Source organism: Thunnus maccoyii, chromosome 2, assembly GCF_910596095.1.
Source record: "Thunnus maccoyii chromosome 2, fThuMac1.1, whole genome shotgun sequence".
NCBI lineage: Eukaryota > Metazoa > Chordata > Actinopteri > Scombriformes > Scombridae > Thunnus > Thunnus maccoyii.
The window spans coordinates 29520039-29544543 of record NC_056534.1 but is presented as its reverse complement, the minus strand read 5'-3'; the positions used below and the strand labels follow the sequence as shown (position 1 = coordinate 29544543).

Genomic DNA, 24505 nt, shown 5'->3' with positions numbered 1-24505 from the left:
TCACCGTTTCGCCAGAACGTCACGAACAGAGAGATGGCATTGCTGCTATTTTGTTTTTCTTTGATATGAGATTGGACAGAATGATACGTTTTTCAGAGCAGGACTCAGATCAATGGATTAAAGCAAAGACCAACCGGCTCAACTCCCAGAATCTGTCACGGGTCAAACATTGTCCCTTAAAGCATCTACAACCCCCCCGCCCACACACACACACACACACACCACTAAACACAAAAAGTGAGACCTGACACACTCCTGTAGTCCATTACATTTGTCTCTTCACCTTTTAAAAACAAACATTTTGCATAACCTGCCACAGAATGCGCGAGGGGCTCATGAGACGTGTTGAACTTCACCCTGACAGGGGCAGCAGCTTGACCCCTTGTGCAGCATAGGAGGCATTCTTTCTCCCCTTGTGTTGTTATTTTTCACAGCCAACCTCCAAGGTCAGGACACCTAAAGCCCGGGTGGTCCGGGCACTTTGTCTGCTGAGCATGTGTGTCATCACCAGCCTCTAGAGCTGAGGGCCCAGCCGCGAGCGAGAATATTTGTCGGCTGATAGCTTCAAAGAACAACGAGCCAGAGACAGCAATCATATGCTGGATTATTGTGTCCGCAGCACGGTGCAGAAAGGTTGCGACTCACAGGTAACAACTACATGAGCAATGGATTCAAAGCAAAGAGTGGTCCAGTAATGAACTCTTCTTTTAATACAAACTGAAACAACAATGTTGGATGAAACACAAAACTGTGTGCAAGGTTGTGATCCACACTGCAACCATGCCGTGCAGCTACCTTTGCCGCGTTGCGTGTAATTTGACAATCTGCAACGGCATCACTCTGAATCTATGTTGTCACCAGGAGTGGAGGGCATAGCTGGGGAAAGAGGCCCATGATTAATAGGAGATAAGAGTGGCATCTTTACAAGCTACATGAAAACGAGCCTCAGGCGAGAGATATGAGACCTGGCCAGAGTAACACTGCTAGAGCTCTCCATTCAATCAGTGAGGACAAAAGCCGGGGTCTTAGCGGGATCGGTGTAAAGTGCTGAGCCACTACAGGAGGCAAGCAGGTGGGGTGGGCAAAGCTATCCCTAAAACCAGGTGTTAAGAGGCCTAGCGTGTTAACCTTCTGCAAACTGCCAATGCATCAGTGTGATAGATGGAGGGGGGTCGATGGCAAGGATACAAGGTGTTGGATTCAGGAGGGGTGGAGGTGGGTGATGTAACAGGCGTAGAAAAGGATAGCTGACAAGTGAAAAGGTTTAGTGTGCTGCAAGAAGCTGCAGCTCATTCTGCTGAACCCCTCGCAACCAACTATGCGTGCTGTCCACCTTTTTGGCGTGCCAGACGCACCTTCATCCAGGCAAAATATGTTCAGCCCCAAGTATGAATGCCACAACCACAATCAAAGATGTGTAAAGGACACATGAAATTAGGGAACGACAAGCATTGCATAAAAAATAAAGTGTAAAATTGTAATTCTCATCAGGTCACGTAACTTGCATATGTTCCCCCCCCCCAAACAACTTTGGCTACAACTTGTGGCCTTCTCCATCAGAGTGGAGGCAACATTTGGAAATAAATAGAGCATGTGGGAGAAAATTTGTGCAACCTGACATTTACTTGTTCTAATGGACTTGCATTTTTATGCCTTTGCAGGTTCGCACCTCATTGCTCTTTGTTGCTTCGAAATGTACTGCTGGAAATGAGAATACATTAAACCAAATAATAACTACTTCTAAATAGATTCTTTCATTGCCCTCGGAGATTTGAAAATTTTATTATCTAATGTTTTTATGACTCTTGTAACTGTTTTTATTATTTGTTGATTCAGGCTGTCTGGCCTTGTGTTGTTTCTGTATGCTGGTTGTGTGCCTGTCTGATAATGAATGTTTTTTTTGTTGTCAGGTCTCTCTTGAAAAAAAGATCTCAATCTCAGTGAGACTACCTGATCAAATAAAGTTTACATTAAAAAATATAAAATTAAAAATATATATTGGAAAATGGGGGTTAAGTGACCTGTTGTTCTCCTCACACCAGAGAGTCTAAATTCCTCACTTTACATGTAGTCTGCAGGCCTTAATTCAAAGGCCAATCAAAGGCCACAGCCTTTGCCTAAATGGGCTACTGGTTCTGAAGTGGGGTGAGGAGTGGGGTGGGGGGGGCATAATGTGCTTCAGTGAACAGCTTTACAGCTTTAAGTGTCTTTGGGGCTCATGACAGAGTGGAGCAGCAACGTGGCCTTGGAGTCATGCTGGATGAACCACCAGGCCTGTCAGTGCAGTGATGGATACCAGCGGAGGGGTCATGCCATGCTCAACACCGGCACTCGACAATAGGTCCTTCACATAAGTCCCCCCACCTGATCGACAATACAACAATCATACAACACCAGACAGCTGCGCAAGCCCCATCTGATAAGGGGAGATACATGTAAATGTCACCCTGATGTCCCTTAAATGTCATGGTTTAATTAAATATACCTTAGATCTTTATACAAATTAAATACACAACCTAAAAATTTACTGCATATGCTCCAGAAATCAGTTTAGTTTGGCAGTGTGACAATGTTTTTTTTTTACTTGCAAGTACCATGTACAGTACATAGGTCTGCATATATACTTAAATGCTAAAAAGAAGCTACACTCATAAAATATCTACAACATAATCAGGGGTTTAAGGCAGAAAATGCGGTTTGGTTTGATCATTATTTTATTAAATATAACTTGGGTTATTAGAAAAATAAAATTGACACCCTAAAAACATTTTTAGTAGTGTAGATGCTCCAGAAATCAGTTTTCAAATTGATTTGGCAATGATATGTTAATATACACCAGCATATGTACAGGACATAGGCCTGCATGATGACAGTGTAACCTCACATGAAGCCTAAAGGTCTGTCTGATGTACATCTATGTTTTACATATGTTAACTGCTAAAAGAAATCAATTTTACATGCACTCTTCAAATACCTACAACATGATCAGGGTTCCTTAACCACCACTGTGGTTGTGGTTATTGTTTTCTGTGTTCCTGTTGATTCATTAAAATCAACATATGGCAATATGATGAAAATAGTGCAACACAGTGTTTCATTATAAGATGAAATTTTATAATTTTACATTGATGATCCTTCCTTGAAAACTGACCTTGTGTGTATTTTCTTTCTCCAAAGTGGTTAGTAGATGGCAGCGTGTGACAGGCCGTAAATCAGAGATTCCAGCTGAAGTGATGTCAGCCCTTTGCATCATGTGTTGTTGCTTCACACTGTGAAGACATGTGCACACGTGGTCACAGCTCTTTCAGGCCACACACGCCTCAATCACCCAAAAGATTTATCACGGGTGTAAGTAGTCAGATGCAGGTGAAGTGCATAGTATATCTTTCAGCACAGCAGGTTAACATATATTCACTTAGTAGCAAAAAAGCAGGAAAAATTCCATATGATATCTTAACTTAGCTGCTCTGTGTAGCACAGTGACATCCCTCTACAGGTATTTATATGTATAGACATACAGTACCACAGAACAGTAAAAATGTTTACCGTTGACTATTTATAGAGTTGCCTGTGTGCTGTATGTGAATAGTTGACCTGGATAACCACAAGTACATGAAAAGCTCAACTGAGTCAGTTCAAGCTAACGGCCCCTCACTTCTGGGAACCCCTTGTTAAAGGTTCAAGGCAGTGCATACATGATTCCTACGCTGAAATTATTGGTGAAATGACAGTCAGCATCTGTGTTACCTTTATTACCCCAGACGGTCAACTGGGCTCATAAGACAAAACATAATATGGGGATTAATTTGTGCCTGTTGATGAATTTTGTCTCTAATAGTTAGAATTTCATCGATAAAGAAGCTCATGAATTTGTTACTATTGAGAGTTATAGGAATACATGGTCAAAGTGCTGAAAAGGATCCTAGGGCTGTTTTTATTCTCCTCTATTAATGATGAGTAATCGGCGACTCTGGCATTACATAAGGCCTTCCTATATGTTTTAAGACTATCTTGGCAGACTAAGCAAGATTCTTCCAGTTTGCTGGAACGCCAAATCCTTTCAAATTTTCATGACGTTTGCTTTAATTTGCGGGTTTGGGAGTTATACCATGGAGCTAACCTCTTTTGTTATATTATCTTCTTTTTTACAGGGGCGATGGAGTCAAATGTCATTCACAGTGAGCCTGCAGCACTGTCAACAAGATGATCAATTTGGGAGGGACTGAAATTAACATAAGAGTCCTCTGTTGTATTGAGACATGTGATTGAATTCAATGCTAATGGAATTGCTTCCTTAAATTTAGCTACAGCACTATCAGACAGACATCTAGTGAAAACATATTTGTCTAATGGCTTGTGGTCCAGTAATAGGAATTCAAAAGTTATTAAGTAATGGTCTAATAAAATATTTTTGTGGAAAAACTATTAAATCTTCAATTTTGATGCCATATGTCAGAATGAGGTCGAGGATGCGGTTAAAACAGTGAGTGGGTTTATTTACACTGAGAGCCAGTTGAGTCTAATAATGAGATGAATGCAGTGCTAAGGCTATCATTGTCAACATCCACATGAATATTAAATCACCTACTATAATTACTTTATCTGTGCTAAGGACAAAGTTTGATAAAAACTCTGAGAATTCAGATAAAAATTCAGAGTACATCTGGCTTTCAAATCTCATCACAGAACAGATCTTTGTTTAAAGGTCGATTCTGTATATTCCATCATTTTAAAGGGACTAATGTGAGATGAAATCCTGTATGTTAGCGTTTAAAGTTGTCAGACATATCGTGAAACAATATCTAATCCCTCATGGCTCCTCAGTGCTACAGATGGACCTTATGCTACCTATTAGCTACCATAAACTCCAGAAAGGCCTGCTGACTGACAGTCTGCATAAATCCAAGCCAGGAGGCAATACAATCTGTATCCGAAAACTTTTATGACTGATAGCGATTTGTATTATTCGTGCTGCTCAAAATTTACAACCACAATTATTCACGGATAGCAAAACAGTCCCAGTTTAGTTGAGTTTTATTGCCCTTTTCAATTTCTTGTTGCCAATTTCTCACTCAGTGTTTCAGCAGATTCCTTTGGATGTGATTCTGAGAAAAGAACCTAAACAATTCACATGAACTCCTGACGGACATAGATGGCTGCACAGTGTACCTTTAATTATGTAGTCAGAGTGTATTATATAAAGGTGTTATGTAACCTACTACTTTAAAATGTACTATATATACAGATACATATGGCAGTTAATTTAGATGTAGAGTTAATGGTTTATAGTTATTAACACCTACATTGTGACTGAGTCATCACCCCTGTTTTTATTTACCGGTGATTTCGTCACCCAAGATGGTGCCACAAATGGAGCTGTACATTTGTTGCCTTATTTAAGCAGGTGCACCTCGCTATAAACCTGTCAGCACTGTTAATCATTGGCAGAGTTAATGTATGATGATCTACCTTTGATTTGCAAAGCTGCCCAGTGTCTCATGTTGCTCATGTATAGTAGGTGACCTCCTACAACCAGTAAAGTGACTTTTATGACTTTTTGTGCAGGTCATATCAAAACAAATAGTCATCTTGTTAATTTAGTACAGGAAAGATAGTTTTTATAATTTACATAACGTAGAGATAATTGTTGCAGCACATCTGGATCATAATCAGGTCTCATCATAAACAGCTAAACTGATCTATTTATAGTATGTTTATATAATAAAACATACATTATTAGCAGTATAAAGGTTAATGATGGGCTGGGAAATTAGTTACAGTAATGATAGGGTAGCCACTCCTTATAGAGTTGTATTGATTAATTGTGATTAACTGATCACAACTAATGTGATTTTATAGGGTGCAGATGTGTGAGGAAAAGTAACAACGCTGCTTTTGATCACTGAACTAAAACTGCAAATCATGTTTTATTTCAGGTTTTAGGTTATTTACCCATAACAAGATGCACTTTAAAAAAAAGTCTTGTAATGTCCATCATCATAACAAACATGGCGAGCAGGGAGTTGTTTTACTTGTAGAAGAACCTATTTTTAAGGAATGGAGGCCATACGGCACATTAACCCTTAAGGTCAAGTCTGATATGTAAACCCACCCCAGCTAAAATAACTCCTCTGACCTCATGCTCGGCAAAATAGCCTCCGCACCTGGGTAACGGCTCACCTCCAAGACGGGTGAGAAATTAAAGGAAAAACCTTAATGAAATAGTGGGAAAAAAGCCAACAAATGGTTTGATAAAAGGCTGCAACTAACAATTATTTTCTTACTTGGTTTATTCATTGTTCGATTTCTAAAATGTCTTTTCTAAAATAGTGAAAAATGTCCATAACAAATTCCTAAAGCACAAGTTGATGTCTTAAAAATGAAAAAGAGGAAGAAAAGCAGCAAGTCCTCACAAATAAGGAAGAATATTTATGGAATGTTTCAGCATTTTTGATTGAAAAAGTACTAATCATTTACCGATTACCAAAACAGTTGACAAATAATTCTCTGTTGACTCACTAATTGATTAACCAGTTAAGCTGTAGATTGATAAGCATGAAATGATGTAAATCATTAGGTATGGCCTTCGCAGCCACCACATCCCAACTGAACACCTATTGGGAGACTTTGGACCAACATGTAAGACCGTGACCCAGACTGAGTTCCAGGTTCTTGGAGATTGAAGCCGTTCTGGTGTTTTGTGGTGGTCAAACACCTCAATAAGACATTATACAGTATGCTGTTTTCTCCTTTAATTTGTCACCCATCCATATTATACATATATTGTACAGTTTTCCATTTAACAGGCATTACTGCCTGCTAGAGACAAATTTCCATCGAAGGATTTCACTGAAGTCCTATCAGCCACTAGCCATAAATCACTGCATCATCATGTCCCCGGTGCATGAAAAGGCTAAAGCATGGCTAAAGGGGCCTTGGGTCAGTACTCAATGTACAGTGAGGACAAACTGATATTGAGTAGGAGGGGAATGAACACTTTGCTCAACCTGCTGAAAGGCCTAATAGATTAGGGGCCCCTGGACAAGCCTCTTGTCATCCTTCTTCTTCAGTGACCTAATGTACCCAGAACAGCTGTGAGGGTGCTCAGCAGTTAGGCCAGGATGACAAGTCATTGCTCAGCTTGATATATGAACGATTACATGTGAAAGGGGAGAGTTTGCTGAAGGGTATGATGGCATGAGTATGCCAGTATCAATGTCCTTATTACATGTATTTTAGGTATTTATCTTTTAGCGACTGCAAGTGTAAGATCTTCACGTACAGGTAAACATTGTCCACAGCTGCACTGGTAGGTAGGTAAAGGCATACTCAGGAGTCTTCATGCAGAAAAAGAGTATTAAAAAAAAAACAATGTCAGAGAAGGTAACTGTAAGTGTATTTTTTGTGAAATCAGAATTTCTTGATTTAAAAGCAGTTGTTCCACTGGTTTTCTCACAAATATCACTTTTCAGTCCAGCAGCGCAACAAACATGACAAACAGTGTTGAGGTCTGCAATTTAATCAGGAGGGGTCACCTCCACCTTCTTAAAACAGAATCCATGTATTAAACACTGTACAAGCAATCAAATGTATGTGTATGAAAGTGAAAGTTTGTATAACACTTTCAATCTGACAAAGGTACAACAAAGTGCTTCCTTTACAGTGGAGAAGAATCTGAACATCAATTCAAATTCAAGTCAAGGTATCAAAACACATAAATGAAAAGTTTAATTATTTTAAATACAGTCAGACACGTTGAGAAACATATATCGCAGCTTTGCAGCCCAGCTGTATAGCATTTTTTAGTAGCCAGTATCCAGGTAGCTAAAACAAAAGAAAAGATAAACAAACTTAGATCACAGTGGTTTACATGATATTCGATAAAAACAAAGCAAGAGACAACACACTACTGCTTTATGTAACTATTGATATGTATGTGTTTTGGTTTTATTTCAGTGTACTTTGAAATCATAAGGTGTTCTTTGATCAGGTTTTTGTGAAATCCAAAGTATTTGTGTGGATTGTGCAGGTGCAGGGTAAGAAAATACATAACAGACTGCAATAAACTAAACCCAGTATGAATGAATGACACCACAGCAACACAAACATAAATATCCAACCAAGATTCTATATAAATATTTTAAATCTACTGCTCGATCAGAGATTATCTCCTCATAGATCTACACACTACAAGTTTGATGGAATATGATATTGTTATGAATATGTTTATTGTTAAAACAGAATGTTATAAAAGATACACTTACTGATTCAGCCTCATGCTCCAATCCGGTATCATGATGTTCCATCTCGTCATCTCTGAATTCCTTTATTACCTATTAAAATATGCACAAAGATCATTCGTTACGTAAATCAACTTTAACCAGACAAAAGTCTCAAATTATTCTGACAGAACTGATTGTAAAAGGCCAACAATGACCAAATGTGTGTGTGTGTGTGTGTATGTGTGTGTATAAGAGCACAAGATTTTTGAATTGTATTGTATATCCGTAAGTCATATTTATTGATACAGATCAGCTGTAAATGGCGTTCCAAGCTGTTGTGCTGGCAGGACCTGAGACTTGAGCTCTGACAGTGTGAATAAAATGAAAAATACATGATTTAACAGGGAATCAGTCATGTGTTGGTATGTGTACAAATCAAAGGCCCTGTTTACACCTGGCATTAACATGAGTCGTGAGTGATTCGGTCACATACACACACACACACATATATATATATATTTTCATACATACATACATACATATATATACATTTATATGCAGCGATTTCCCTGCAGCTGCGTCTCTCCATTAAAGCAGCCATCCATCTGATAAATCCTGAGCTCCATTATGTCGAGCAGCGCAGCAAAACTAAAAACTGTAGTCATCAACTTGAGAGGACAGATGAAACTATCCAGCAATGTTTAGCTTCTGAATTTCTTTTTAGACAGAAAAACGAAAAACAAGTTATTCTGATTGTTGATTTGATGAGGAAAACAGGTTAGGTGAACAGAGAAAACAGGAAAAAAATGAGAGGTGGATTACATTTTTTTAATTCACATGAAAAATGGAAAAACAAAATAATGCATTTCTTTATCCTGTTATCAAACAAGTTGAACACAGGAAATAGCAATTCAATTCCTGTGCCTAGTCTGCCGGAAAATAGAGGGCGTCAGTTGAGTAGGTGGTCCTTCAATGTGGTCCAGGACACATTGCGTTTACACTGGTAAAAGAATGTGGCCACATGTAGCCCAGACCACCTCCGAATGTGGTCTGAGTGATCTGATTTCAATGCGTCCTCAATGCGTCTTGGCTGTGTTCACACCTGTACTTAGAGCTGTCCACTTGTGATTGGATCATCTGAGACGCATGTTACTGCCAGGTGTAAACAAGGCCAAAGACATTACTGTGGCTTGGAATGTGTCCAAACTAGAAAAGACAAACTGTGACCTGCGACAAATAGCCAATAGCTGTCTTTGGATGTAAAATGGAGGGGAAAAAAACGCTCTTTGGAAGTAAATGGAAACCACCAAACACTACCACAACACTGCTGACCATTTGAACAGTATACTGGAAAGTGAACAATGTTGTGCAAAAAATCTTGAGAAGTCTGGCCACACACACTGCAGCAATCAAAGCTTAATGTGGTGCAAATACAGCAATTAGTATTTGGTCCAGTGAATACTGCCAGCCTTCAGGTCATCTCTTTAAACATACAATCTCATCTATCTTATTTATGTCTTCCTCAGGATATATTATTTTTTTACTGTTCCTTCCAACATTTGGTTGCCAACTAATTCAGGATCTATTCAGTCTGTGACAAAATTACACCAAAGATTTATTTGATGTGTCACCACAGAGAGGACTTTGCCAATTGAGGTGACAGAGCTACAGAGAAATAAGTAGTTGACTCACTTGTAAGAGTTCGGTGTATCTCTCTGGGTCCTTCTCCATCAGAGCTCTTATCTGGCTGTTGTAGTGCTCTGAGATGCTCTCCTCTACCGCCACAGTGCAGGCCATGGCCCCCTCCTTTCCCAGCATCGCAGTGGATGCCCCTTTAGGAGATTTGAAACAAGAGAAATACCATAAAGATTCAATAAAGTAACACCTGACTACATATCGCCAAGCTCAGCAACCTTGTTTATACACTTGTCAACTCATACAACAAGTTCTGATATGTGGGTGGACAAATGCAACATGATGACAAAGACATTTTAGCATTTTCATATACAACTTTAACTTTAGATACATTAAATGAAGAATGATAAGCCAAACCAAGCTAAGCTACATTACAAGGAATCCAAGGATTCAAGCAGAGGCACCATTTTAAAAGCGTCAAAAACCATTGTACTTTTTATGCATCTTTATTGTGTTCTTCAAAGCTAAATATTATTTAACTTTATGAACTCCACTGTATGTTAACAAGTTGTACCAACCTAATAAAAACCCAGCAACGTTCCAAAGGGGTAACAGGGCTGTGGGCCGAACTCTGTTCTCTGCTAGAATTTCATTGAATTTCTCAAGGTGTTTCTTTTCTTGATCCCACATGTGCTACAGAAAACAAAATGAATACAGAGTGTCAAATATTAGGCAATTACACTCATGCAGAACTTTTTATTTTTAATCACAATACAGCAACCAGACAAACTACAGTTTCTCTGTTCGAGAAAAAAAAAGATCCTTTTGGATCATAATAAATTTAAAGGTGCAGTGTGTAGGATTTAGTGGTATCTAGTGGTGAGATTGCAGATTGCAACCAACTAAAACAGCCTGAAGCTCACCGTCACTAACTCTTAAGTAAAGGGAAGATCTTAAGATCTTCTGAAGGTGAAAGTAAGTGCTCTTTGAAACTGAGTATCATCGACAAATATCTCATCTTGTTAAATGTGCGGTGTAACTGGTAGCACCGGTGGGAAAATTTCCTCACTGTGGCATCCCTAAACTGAATCAAGCTGATTCCTGTGGTTCTAAAGTGGGTAGTACCTATATATGAATGATGAACTTTCCTCTGTCTTCTCTGTATTAAAATATCCCTCTTCATCCAGCTGCAAAAGTGCAAAAGAAACAGCATTTGGTTGCACTTTTCACCCCTTCATCCATGATTGTTTCCCAAACCAAGTTGAAATGGAGAATACAGACTCAGAGTTTTTTTGACTGTCCAACGGCACTGATGCACTCTGGCAGCATTTTGACTTGTGTGCAGTGTTCGGTAAGTTTGCAACGATCCATAACTAACTCCAGCACGCTGTTGGTTTTTATAAATCTTGCATACTGGTATGATATGCACAGACTCAATGAGGAAAAAATGTTTTGTAAATGAAAATAAGTCTCAGTAAAGAGATACAATGCTGATCACTACTAACGTTGTCTCCTGCTAACTGGCCACTCTGCTGGGAATAGTATTTGCCACCTGCGTTCCGTAAACACACCACCAATAGCTTTGGAGAGGAACGCAGACAGTGCATTCTGGTTGTCATAGGTTTTCCATCTTTAGAGCGATAGGAAAATCTACAGCCTTTTTCTCAGTTTTTTCTTATCATAGGGCACCAATTTTGAAAATAATTGGACATTTTTACTACATAGGTGACCTAGTTTTAAGAAATAATCATATTTACAGTGGTGGAATTCCTCTCCAAGGGAAAACAGAGCATTGCTCTGTATGTAGCTCAACTTCTTGACACTGCAGTTTTCAAACAATTTGTCATTGTTGTTGACACCATCAGCGTGCACAGCTTGAAGAACAGTAATAATTAAACTGTGTAGAAAGAAAGCAGGCATGTTGTCCTACTTAAAGCCATGTGTCTCATACCTGGATAAGAGGTCCCGTCCTAGTTCTACCCAACACTGCCATCTGGCCAGCATAGATGCGGTTGGCACCATATTCACCTGCATGGTCCACACGCAGGATTCGGTCCAACATCTCCTTCTCCTCACTGTCGCGTGGGGGCGGGACCACACTGTACGCACGTGAGCTCAGCTGCAGGGGCCCTGCTACAACACAGTGACACAAAGAGCGAGTATATGACTATTTCAAGGACTTCAAGTTCTAAAGGTTTGTCCCTTCTGCAACCTCAAACATTTGTCTTGAGTTTCAAGCTTAGATAGTTTAGACTAAAATGAACAAAATGTCACAAGCATTCGGAGAAAATTGTAGTGCACGCTGTAACCACACTGCTGAGGCTTTATGTTCTTCTGTTAAGATATTTATGTGCAACAGACAAAAACCTCAGCAGGGAGTGACTTACAACAAGTTTACCATTCCAACAACAGTAGCAAGGCAATGTATGCTTGAGGTAGTGCACGGGTCATAATACATCAATATAGAAATAAAAATAAAAAGCAAACATAAACAAAATTTAATTTAATCAATTACAAGTCATATTCATTACATAAGGCTCTAGTTTTCACAGCTTTAGAGTTTATGCAGTATGTCAGTGTGTCCAGGTAGGATTTTAAGTAAGAAATGAAGACAGTAAGGTTGTATTTCTGTTTTAAAAATTTGCTGGCTTGAATATGGATTTTTGCTAATAAAGAAATAAGATTAATAAGATACATTTTCATGACAGGCCTTTTATCAGAAAAAAAAACAAATAAAATAAATACAATTTGGAGTTTAAGTTGAGTACCTAATTTTCTGTTTAAAAAAGACTAACGTCATACCAAAAAGTCTGACTAAAGGTAACGTTACAGTCCCAAGGAGTCAGTTAGCTAACAAGTCAGTTATGAAACGTCCAGTGAAGCTCCTCTTTCCCTGAGACAAGACTTACAGCATGCAACACTAATAAAAAATACATTACAGAAAAAAGAGAAGAGCACAGAAGTCATAAAGTCATAAAATTAAAACATAACTGAATGTAAGCTAACAGTCTCCAATAAATAGGACACGGTGTGTTTTTAGCATATTTAGCATTTTAGCTCGTAGCTGTCTTTGTAAGCTACAAACGCGCTGCTTACCTCTGCTTTTCAAACACTGTCGGATCATTGGACTGACTGTCTGAGACCAGTCATACAATGCTGTATGTGCGGCTCTTTGCATGGTAGAGGATTTAGGGTTTAACTACGTTTTGTTGTCAAAGAAACTCCGAAAAATGTGTGCAAACTGTCATTGAAGGTGTCAGGGGGTGGATGTCACGCAGACGTGTGACGTAACCGCGTTACGTCTCGCACACAGGCCAGCCCCCGTCATTGGCGTTGTTACTATGGTTACTACACTAAAAGACTGGCAAAAGGTTTCTAATTTTATTAATGTTACATTTATGGCTGATTTTGCTTTATTGTAGTTCTGTTTGGGTTTTTAAGTTACAACAGAGAGAATGGGAGACAAGTGTACGTCATCAATCTTATTATTATTTCAGCAAAGTTTCATATTCATAAATGTAAGTTCGCCAACAAAAAAACCCCTCTTCTCAGGTTTGTTAAATAATGTGAGTAGTACTTACAGACTATTAAATCTTGCACTAATAAAAAAGGCTGTAAAAACTGTAAATAAGTGCATTTTTCAAATGTCTTTATTTAACTATTCTGTTTTATTTATTTTATGTATTTTTTCCCTTTTTTCCATTCTGTTTCTTATGTGTTATTTGTGATTATCTCTGGCATTTTGGTCACTAGAATGTACCTTGTTCTTTATTATAGCCTACTCAATAAAGTAAAAAAAAAGTCAACAAGGAAATTATGGCACCTATAGTTTTTGTTTATCAAAACAAGTGTGTGTTGGAATTGTAAGTCCCTTTTTTTCTATATATGTCAAAGTATCTCTGATATGCCAACCTTTGACAACCCTTTATTTAACCTAATAATAAACAATGTACCCTAATTAACACTATAAACAGCTTCTGCTTCCTTCAGATTGAGTGTATATGGTTACTCTGCTGGGTGAGGTTTTCTTTGAGATGTTGAAGGCTTAAAGCTGCGAATGAAATTGCCCATAAAATCATAATTTTTCACATTTCGACAGCTTGTGCAGCTCCAAGGTTTGTTCCTAGGTGGCATGACCAGAAAGATATTTAGCGTAAAAAATAAATTTGCTCAAATTAAAAATAAACTGAGATGTGTAATATTAGTCAGTAGAAGTTACAGGTCAGTAATGAATCAGGTCTTAACTATTCAGCATGAAGGCACATGCAGGGTGCAAGAAGAATAGTTAAACTGACGTTTTAAAAGTTATGAGGTCAATAAGTAAGGTAGGGATATTTTTGACTTTTTAGCATTGTTCTGCTCAAAATGTTTTTAGTGTTTTCAGTGTTTTCTTTTAATATGGATTGTATCAATCAGGGGGACCCAGTGGGATCTACTGTATAAACATCCTGTCTATAGCTGCTTATGCAGGGTGACAGGGACTCTGGTCTGTCACAGGGCCCTGGACAGGTCACTGGTTTGTCGCAGGGCTAACCCTTAACACAAACAAATCCACACTTAGCTGCCAGTTTAGAGTTCACTTAGTTCACCTGGCTTATATCTTTGGCCTGTGGGAAGAAACCAAGCATTTAAGCGAATAAAGTAAACACAGAAAATTACCTTTTGGCCAGACAGTCTCCAGACACACCAAACCTGACAACAAGGCAATGGAGCAAAGAAAATGGGTGATTTTTGTTTTGTTTTGTTTTGTTTTTTTAAGTTTGTGGAGCAATCAAGGTCAAAGTCAAAGTCAAATTTATTTATATAGCACATTTCATACGACAGGCATAAACTCAATGTGCTTAAAAACAAAAGCAAAAAAAATAGGTAAAGGTCATACGTGACAAAAACATACAATATTACATTAACATTACATATATAAAACACATAAGATAAAACATAAAATAAGGAGACATTACATAATAAAAACATATAAGACAACATATAAAATTAGAAGGTAAGAAGGTATTACAATAAAGAGAGTAGGGTAAGAAGGTATTATTATTATTATTATTATTATTATTATTATTAATAATAATAATAATAATAATAATAATAATGGTGATAATAATAATAATAAAAAGGAATAACAATTATAATACTACTGATTCTAAAATGAAGGTTTTACCTGTTAAACTAACTGAAAGCTTGTGAAAAAAGATATGTTTTTTTAAAAGAAGACACTGTTGTAGCAGATTAGTTCATGTGGTAGAGAATTAGGACCATAATGACTGAAGGCACCATGAGCTGATTTAGAGTTTATTCTTGGTATTGTGTGGAGACCTTTATTTGATGATCTCAGGGGTCTGTCTGGTGTGTATTCAGAGAACATGTCAACGACGACGGAGGGAGCTAAGAGTTATTGTTGATGGTCTACAGGTGGCAGTGTTGCACAGATAAAGGCTGTCTGGGGCAAGTTTTTCTTTGTCATCTCAAGTTGGTCCTAGTTTGGAGTATTATTTGAGTTTCAGTAGAATATGTGTCATTGTAGTGTCCCAACAAGACAGCAAGCAGACCAATTATATTTTACTTCTTCAAATGAGAAAAATAGAGGAAATCTTAGCTTTAGCAATAGTTCCTGTATTTGCTTGAAGCTTCTGAATCATCTGTCACCATCAATCACTGTCATTATATTAGTCAGCATTATTTAGTAATGTCTGTATGACCCCCGCCTTTGATGAGTAGACATTAAAACATAAACACACAACTGCTGCAAAGCAGATAAAATAGTGCTGGGACACAGGAATCTATGGAATGATGGGGTTGAGTGCTGCAAAGCTGTGATGGTCATGAGTAAACAGGGCCAGGGCTGTGAATGGCGGGGTGTGTCGGTTTTGTCTGTATGTGTGTGTTTGTGTGTTTGTGGTGAGACGCCGGTTATGTGTTTCCTTATCTGTCTGTCTGACTGTGGATGGCTACGCATGTGTGGCTGTATATCAGCACATGTGGGTGAACGCTTTTGTCACAGGTGTGAGTAAGGCTGGATTAACAACAGGGCAAAGTGGGTAACTACCCCCAAGGATCCAGAACCCTAGGGGTCCCAAACACCCTGAATTCACTGTGCGTCATTTGGTTTTTGGTCATTTAATGAACTGCACATTTGTTAGGGAATTTGCACCACAAATTTACAAAGACGGATCTAGCTTTTGTGGCCATGTGTTGTAAAGAGGCCCTATGTCACAATGTAGTTTAAAGGGCTTAATTATTTTAGTTTATATTGTGCTCACAGGGTGCTTATTTCCAAATTCAATTGTGATGAACACACAGAAAACCTGCGGCCAGCCTATCCAGCATAGGGGTACTAGTTTATTTCTGGGTGTCTGAACTCATAATGAAATCAAGTCGAGTCAATTTATTTATAGAGCACATTTAAAAACAACAAAAGTTGACCAAAGTGCTTTAAAGAGACTTGGAAATACAATCAAATGAAAACACAGACATAAAGGGGAAAATTTATAAAAATGTGGAACAAAATACATAAAAATGGGATTTAAATCCTAAAAACACAATAGCATTGCACAGAGAAGAAATAAGTTATGGAGAGAATAAATTAATTAATTAAATAAAAACAGAGTGTGACCATTCATGTCTTCATGATGACTATTAATAGGCTGAGGAAAAGAGATGACAGGTTTTAAAAATATCAATTGAGGGAGAGGATCTAATAATGTGTGGCAAACTGTTCAGGAAACAACAATGGAAAACATCCGATCACCTCTGGATTTTAACTGGGAGCGTGGAATGACAAGCTGTCCAGCACATCTGAGGGGTCTAGCGTTAGAAAAGGGAATGAGAAGATCTGAAAGATTCGCTGGTGCCAATCCATGCAGAGCTTTAAAAACAAATGAAAGAATTTTAAAATCAATTCTGCATTTCACTGGTAACCAGTGAAGAGAGGCCAGTACAGGAGTGATGTGGTCTCTCTTTTTGGTACCAGTGAGGAGTCGCGCTGCTGCATTTTGAAGCAGCTGCAGGTGGGATAAAACTGACTGACTAATTCCTATATACAGAGTGATGATATGTGATATGGAAAAAAGCTGGTGTGCTGTACGTAAGGGGAACTTGAGTAGCGCAAGAGTACGTGCGCAGGTTGGGGGGGGGGGGGCTCAACTGAAAATTATCCCTCTGACAGGTCAATCCAACTATCCATGCGAAGAGTCAGGTTTAAGACATCACTTGGTTCACTATGATGTCAGATCCAGTGGGCCTTTTATGCAGCCTGAGTGTTCCATGCTGGAGTGTGTCTGACACACTCGGGCTACATGTTTTGGAGGATTTGTGGAGAGAAAACCGAAGCTTTTAACACAAGAGGCTTCAGGAAAAGCTAACAGGTGTACCGTCTATCCCCAAAGCGCAAACAGTCTCTCAGATTATAACGGATATATGAGGTAAGCAGCGGTTAGGTCTGAAATTCAGTAGAGCAAATGAAGTTAGGAAAGACCAAAAGAAAGTACATGTTTTCTTGCTCTTGTGTGTTGTGACTGATGAGTGGATTAAAGAGCAAACCACAGAACTGGAGAAAAGAACGAGACCGGCTTATACATGTGTCTTTGTATGTGTATGTATGTGTGTCTGACTGTGTTTGTGTAATGTTTGCATGCATCCATGGACGTGTGTGAGTCTGCACACCCTTGCTCCGAGGCTCTGGTCAGACAGTGCATAGCTGTGGTGGGACGCAGGCTAAGCGCTTCTAGACTACAGTGAGTCAACAATGTCTGCTCTCACCGAGAGGAGACATGATAGGTCTTGTCTCGTTTGGTCCCTGACTGGTGTGGTGGGACACCCACAGCTTGTGTGTGTGTCTGTGCATGTGTGCGTGTGTGTGTATGTGTGTGTGTGCGTGTGTGTGTGTGTGTGTGTGTGTGTGTGTGTGTGATGCGCATGATTTTAAGTAAAATTTGTTATTTACCCAGATGTAGAATATATATGACAGCGGCATGCGTCAGCGTCTGCGCTTCCACACGTCACATTGGTTCTTGACAATCCCCTCCCCAAACACAGGAAATGATTATTTTGTTAGAAGCTTTATACGAAGGGCCTACCTCAGGTTTTTTGGGCCCAGGATGAGTTACGTAAAGCCCTACAGTGAAAAAAGCAATGACATATTAAACTGTCATGATGGCCAAAACTGTTGAAAATAAAAGACCCAGGGTGGAAATTGATTCTTTAAAGTGGTACACCAGCAATACAGCATTACACTACCATAAAGTTGGGGGATTAGAGACAGAAGGAGTCCTTAAAGAATATTCAAATTTGAAGGAGCAGGGGTAAATATTTCCTCCCTTGTGGTCAAGCTCCACAAGTGCTGTATCTTACATTTCCCATGGTGCATCTTTCATCTTCCCAGTCTGCTAAATGGCCACTTCTTTCAAACCTCACACCCCCGTTTTGTAACCCTGGCTTTTTGTTAAAACTGTGTATTTTCATCTAATTATTTTTTCAGGTTTTGCAGCACTCCCTGCTAAGCCACAGAAGACATCATTCAACTGTTTTCACAAGTTAAGTATTACGCCTAATGACGAGTAAACTGAACTTGATGTGTAAAATCGATGGAATGCCCCTTTAAAGTAGATTCGGTAAACTATGGATGAAAATAAGGTCAAACTTCAGGTGTTGGTTATTAGACACATAAGGAGGATTCATTATCCACTGGATAAACAGACACACTGTGCTCCCACTTTCAACATCAGCACGTATCTTTAAAACAACAATGAAACTGTTGTTTTGAATTTTGAACCCCAAGATATTGGTATGTAATTTAAAGAGAAAAAAAGCATTTCCGTGCCCATTCAAGAGTGACAAAAGTGTCCAAAACCTGCGTAAAAGGTCCATATACTATATATATATTTACAATATAAGCACAAAAAAAATTAAGAACCGTAAAATACACAAACACACTGAGCCAATGAGCCTTGAAATCACAACCATTTAGAATGAACAAATGTTTTTGTTGATGGTTGAGGGCCATCAGGAAAGGGCAGGACCCTGTAGCAGTTGTTGCTCACCTAATACATGCTGTGGACCAGCCCTGTACATGAGTGAAGTTAAATGTTCCATTCATCAGATTTCTATATTCTGCAGTTTTAATTCAGGCTCATGGCTAGAAGAGAAAAACATATTCATTCTCACACCTGGACACTGGAGCACCCACGGGAAGTGCATACGAACATAGGAACAACAGTGGCTTATTGTGTTTAAATATCATGCCTCTGCCCTTTATGTGTTTTGCGCAGTCTCCTTTATTTGCAGCTACTCATTACTGAGAGCGAAGGAAAAATGTGGGTTGATCTCTTAGTCATTGTTACTTGGTTTTCAGTTTTGGTTTCTCTACTGGAAGGTCAAAGTGCAAAATCAGCTACAGGAAAATACCCTCAGAGGTGGTGGTTGTTGTCTTATATGCATTTCAGCAGAGCAAATGTTTATTTGTATACGGACTTTCCAGTTAAGTCACTATCGCTCTCATATTATGGCATCTTGGTTTCATTTATGACCTTTGTTGATATTTAGATACATTGGTTGGGCTGTCCATGGTGATAAAAATTCTTTAACTGCATGGTATTCCCCAGTTGTTGTTTACTACAACGTTGTTATTCATCTCAAATTGTTACAAAACTAGGTTGAGAAAGAAATTAAAGTTATGCAACATTGTTTAAAAAAGCCAACAATTTTATGGTTTGGTGGTATCCCTCTGGAAAAGGCAAGATGTCTCATAAAATAGCACAAAAAAGAGATTCATTTTCTGATTTAAATTTACCATGTCTCCTAAAAAGCCACCTAACCATTTTTATAGAAGGCTGTACGAGATTAAAACAAGAGGAAAGTGATTTCTCTTCCACTATTGAATTGTTTACACTCAGAAATCTATCTTGTGCACCATACAGAGTAGTTAAATCAAACTCTAAACCGCCCGTTTTCATGGATACTGGAGAGTGTATTTACCCTCGTCTGGTAGACGTTAAATGGCCCTTGTCTGTCTGGCACTATTCCTTCAGTGATATTGTTTTTACACTAAAGGGATAAAAGATAATGTTACTTATTGTGGGGGAATTGAAAACTCATGCGTGTTCAGGCAGTCCTTGTCAAGACACTTAAAGCGATTTCTGAATGAACCAGTCAGATAATAACTACCATTTCAGATAGGAATGGCCACCTGACACATGACTGTTTAAAGGAAGCATGTAAGCAAGCTTGGGAAAATGAGTCAAAAGTACAGCCCAGTCAGCAGGAACTAGATCTACCTCGCTGGCAAGCTCAGGCAGATCAGCTAGTTTATATAAAGATGTGTGTAGTATGAGAATTATTCAGGAAAGGCGTTGCATTGTGAGGAGAAATTGTGTTTATTTATGAATAACAGGATCATCCTGCATGTCTTTAAAAGGCACGAACAGCAGCTCAGCACAGCGTCATCACAGTTTTCACATTTACATATTTTCTTTCTAACACAGCGGCAGATAAATTTAGGGAAACAATCCATTTACAGGGTGTGATGGCGACCAAAGCAGCCCTTTATTTATGAAACCTGTCATTTAAACAGCATTTCCTGTTGGCCACAGGATGTGGCTCTCTTTGCCTTCCCTGCCTCTGCTTTCCTATATGGTTTTCCGGAAGTTATGTTTGTAGTCTCTGATTTATAGAGTGCAAACTGCGGGTTGCCAATGTATGAGTACATACTGTAGTACAAATGGCCTTGGAATAGGAAGCTGAGTGATGCGTGCTGTTGTCGAATTTTGGATCCGCCATACGGGCAGAAACATGATTTACTCTAGCGTATGTTTCTCATTTTTCCAGCACTTTTATGACTGAATTTAAATGAAGGAACATGATCATGGATAGTATGAATTCATGGAAATATTGGTTTATGTTTCTGAATCCTTGGGGATTATGTTTACTACTTTATTGGTTTCCAGGAGGGAGCTCTAAGTTCAAGCACGAAAACATCAAGATAAAGCCAATTATTATATTTCAAGGTCATTTTGTCACTTAGGTGCTGCTGACTGACAAACACATGTTAAGTATCTTTGCTACTATTATTGTGTAACAGCCATGACTCAAATGACTGAATGAATGAATGTCAAACAACTGGCAGCAATCCAAAAGACATAAAACAAGAAGCGAAACAGCCCAAAATGAAGACTGTGGCTGAATTCTGCGGAATCTAGTACACAGAAATATTATATTAAAACAACAAAAGCCAGTGGGAGAAAATCACTTCATAGTTTTACCACATTGTACTCATCCCATTTGTTTTCCAGTCTGAAAAAGACAATGTTTTTACAGAGCGCATGGGAGTGGATGATTCCCTAATAAATGTCACAACCACAATCCTGTCCTCCCCCTCAGTTTTTCTTGGTGATATTTTTAGAGGGGCACGGTCAACAATCCACAAGTGAGAAGGCGAGGAATTGTTTTTGTAGATGCTCGTCTTACCACTTCAGTGTGGTGACTTGTGATGAGCTGGTGCCTCTATACGTCACAAGAGGCCAGATTGAGTGGGAGTCAGGCTCCGTGCTCTATTAAGGGGGGAGCCAGTCACTAAGGTTATTGGGCAAATAGTGACGGGGGACCGTCCCGTGGATTTCCACTCGCTGCTATTTTAGGGTAACAGCAGGTCTGTTTTGAGTTTAGAGAGAAGCCACAATATCCTATTAAGTATTGTTAAAGTAATTGAGCAGTGTTTACTAAGAGGTGGTTAAACCGAGGCTCCTGAGTCTCTGCAGATGCTGTTTGAGACTAATCAAAGTTACTGGCTGTGGATGCATGGATTAGTGACTGTATCGTAATCTGTGCTTTATACATTTTATATTTAAATTAGAGGGCAAAAATTCAATTGCATCTGAAATGGAGCAGTATAAGCCTGATTCTTTGCCTGCAGCTGCAAGAGTCCAGCCATTCTGTGGCCTCTTGGCTCACAGCCAGCGTCTCCACTTTGTTTAAAAGCTGTCTAAACCCGGCTGGACTGCGGCTGGGTCAGATGTGAGGCACAGCCAGGTCAGACCTGACCAAAACTCACCACTGGCTGACACATAAAGCACAACTATCCAAAGTTGTGCATGTGGCTTAAATTTTGGTCCTTAAAAACACAGGCTCTCCTTATAAAACAGTGTCCTTTTAGAATTGTTTTGGTGCATCGTCTGTTTTGATTTTATTCAAGGAGTAAATGTTGACAGTTGACTGATTGCAAAACACATTGATAGTTATCTTTATTTCACACCTGTAGAAACTTGAATATTCCTGTAGATTTGAACTACAAACTTAGAGAAACACATTGCACATGGCTGATACAGGTCTGTCAGTCCGAGAATCTGTGATGTTGCTCAAGAGAAACTGGAAAACACATTATTTTTGAGCTGCATCCACAATTCCAGAGATGGGTTTCTTTGCGTCATGTCATAAGCAGCCATTAGACTCAGAATACCGTTTGTGCACCCGTTCATCTTTGAGACCTTGCTTAAACTCTTTTATTAGGAATTTAAAACTATGTGTAACTATACAATCCTACCTATATACGGTATGCATTAAAGCAATAAATACAAAATATTACTGACATTTATTTACACTGTTTGTATGAGAGAGAGTGCTCCACCTCTCCTCCTCAGGCTGGCTGTCATCCCGCGTGGTTTTCCTCTGAAGGGTAATCACAGCTCAGTCTTATTCAGACACCTTCTGGTTTCAGGGCAGTTGGGAAAGTGATGGCAAGCCATCTGCTGTCTGAGGAGAAAAAGAGCATCTTTACTGTGTGTCTGAGGTTTGAGATGTCAGGTTGAGATTAGATGCGCTAAAAAAAGAGACTGCAGCCCAGCAATTACCTTGCTAATTCTAAATTGGTTGTGCAACTGATGAGTTGCGTAATGTGCATGCATGATAACAAAAATTCGGAGTAAATATCATTTGTATAGAGAAGAAGCATTTGAAGGCCTTTTCTGATGATCCTAAATTCATGGCGCTCTATGTGGTGTTAAAGCAATAGTTTCACATTTGGGGAAATACTATTTGCTTTCCTGTTAAGCGTTGCATGGGAAGATAAATACCACTTTCATTTTTGTCTGGCAACTACCATCTACTGTAAAGCCAACAGACTGAAAACTGAGGTTAACAGCTGGCTATCTAGCTCTGTCCCGAGGTAACAAAATCTGCCTGCCATCACCTTTCAAGCTCACGAATTAAACATTATACCTTGTTTGTGTAATCATTAAAGAAGTTACGACTCCCGGCCAAGAAATAGTCTGGCTAACCCCATGTAAAGGTGATGCAAGCTTTTCAGTTTTTATACAGATTAAACAAACAAGATCGTGTTAATTCGTTTCAGAGGTGATGGTAGTCAGATTTTGTTACCCTTAGACAGAGCCAGGCTAGTTGTTTCCCCCTTTTTCCAGTCTTTTTCCAGTCTTATGCTACTACCCCACTAGAGCACTGTGCTCCCAGAATGCAGGCTTACTTGTGGTTCCTAGAGTCTCCAAAAGTAGAATGGGAGGCAGAGCCTTCAGCTATTAGGCTCCTCTCCTGTGGAACCATCTTCCAGTTTCAGTCCGGGAGGCAGACACCCTCTCTACGTTTAAGAGTAGGCTTAAAACTTTGCTTTTTGATAAAGCTTATAGTTAGGGCCAGCTCAGGCTTGCCTCAGATCAGCTCCTAGTTATGCTACTATAGGCCTTGAGTGCCGGGAGGGACTTCCCATGATGCACTGCGCTCCTCTCTCCTCCTCTCCCTCTCCATCTGTATGCATTCATGCCCCATTAATGCATGTTACTAACTTGGCATCTTCCCTGGAGTTTTGCGCTTTCTCGTCTTGCAGGTGATGTTCAGTTGCGGACCGCCTGCTGCCCCCCTTGGTCCAGCTTGGCACGCACTGCTACTACAATTATTATTAGTCATATATCCATTGTTATTGTTGTTGTTATTGTTATTATTGTTGTTGCTGTGCTTCTCTGTTACTCTCTCCTCTCTCCCCCTCACTGTTTCTCTCTCAACCCAACCGGTCAAGGCAGATGTCCGCCCACCTAGAGCTCGGTTCCGCTTGAGGCTTCTTCCCGTTAAAGGGGAGTTTTTCCTTTCCACTGTCGCCAAGTGCTTGCTCATGTGGGAATGTTGGGTCTCTGTAAATTAAAGAGTACATTCTTGACTTGCTCTATGTGAAAAGTGCCCTGAGGTAACTTCTATTGTGATTTGGTGCTGTATAAATAAATTTGACTTGACTTGAAATAGACTTGACTACTTTGTTAATGGGCTGCTGGTTATAGCCATAAATTTATCAGACAAATATGAGTCTTCTCCTGTAACTTCTGGCAAGACGGTGAATAAGTGTGTTTCCCAAATGTCCAACTATTCCTTTAACAGTATGTGAGTAATCAAGCTGTGAATTTTGGACTTCTTGTGAATGAGTGGCTCCTCAATGGATGCCAGGGCAGCAGGGTGGCAAATACTTTAAGTCTCATATCACTCACGGAGGTATGTGAGACAGGTCTGGAGTCTGCAGGCTGAGAGGAAATAGGTCTGATATAACACATCTTCCTCATCTTGTCAAGCACAGCGCAGCAGTCCCGCTGAAAGACAGGAAGCAGATCAGAGTCCAAGCTTTGTCTCAACTAAAGAGCAAGGCAGTGAGGACAGAT

At 39.3% G+C, this 24505-nt stretch overlaps 1 protein-coding gene across 2 annotated transcripts; it reads right to left on the bottom strand.

Moving 5' to 3' along the window:
- Positions 1-7503: 7503 nt before the first annotated feature.
- On the bottom strand, positions 7504-13149 carry coq7 (coenzyme Q7 homolog, ubiquinone (yeast)). Of its 2 annotated transcripts, none has more exons than XM_042422759.1 (6): positions 12954-13149; positions 11809-11987; positions 10436-10550; positions 9915-10054; positions 8265-8333; positions 7504-7824 (listed from the first exon to the last, which is right to left on the bottom strand). In XM_042422759.1, the coding sequence occupies exons 1-6, from the start codon at positions 13033-13035 to the stop codon at positions 7747-7749; spliced, it is 663 nt and encodes a 220-aa protein (XP_042278693.1). In that variant the 5' UTR covers positions 13036-13149; the 3' UTR covers positions 7504-7746. The 2 variants fall into 2 exon arrangements, with proteins under 2 accessions (XP_042278693.1, XP_042278683.1); XM_042422749.1 differs by having other exon boundaries at positions 11809-11990; positions 12954-13148.
- Positions 13150-24505: the final 11356 nt, after the last annotated feature.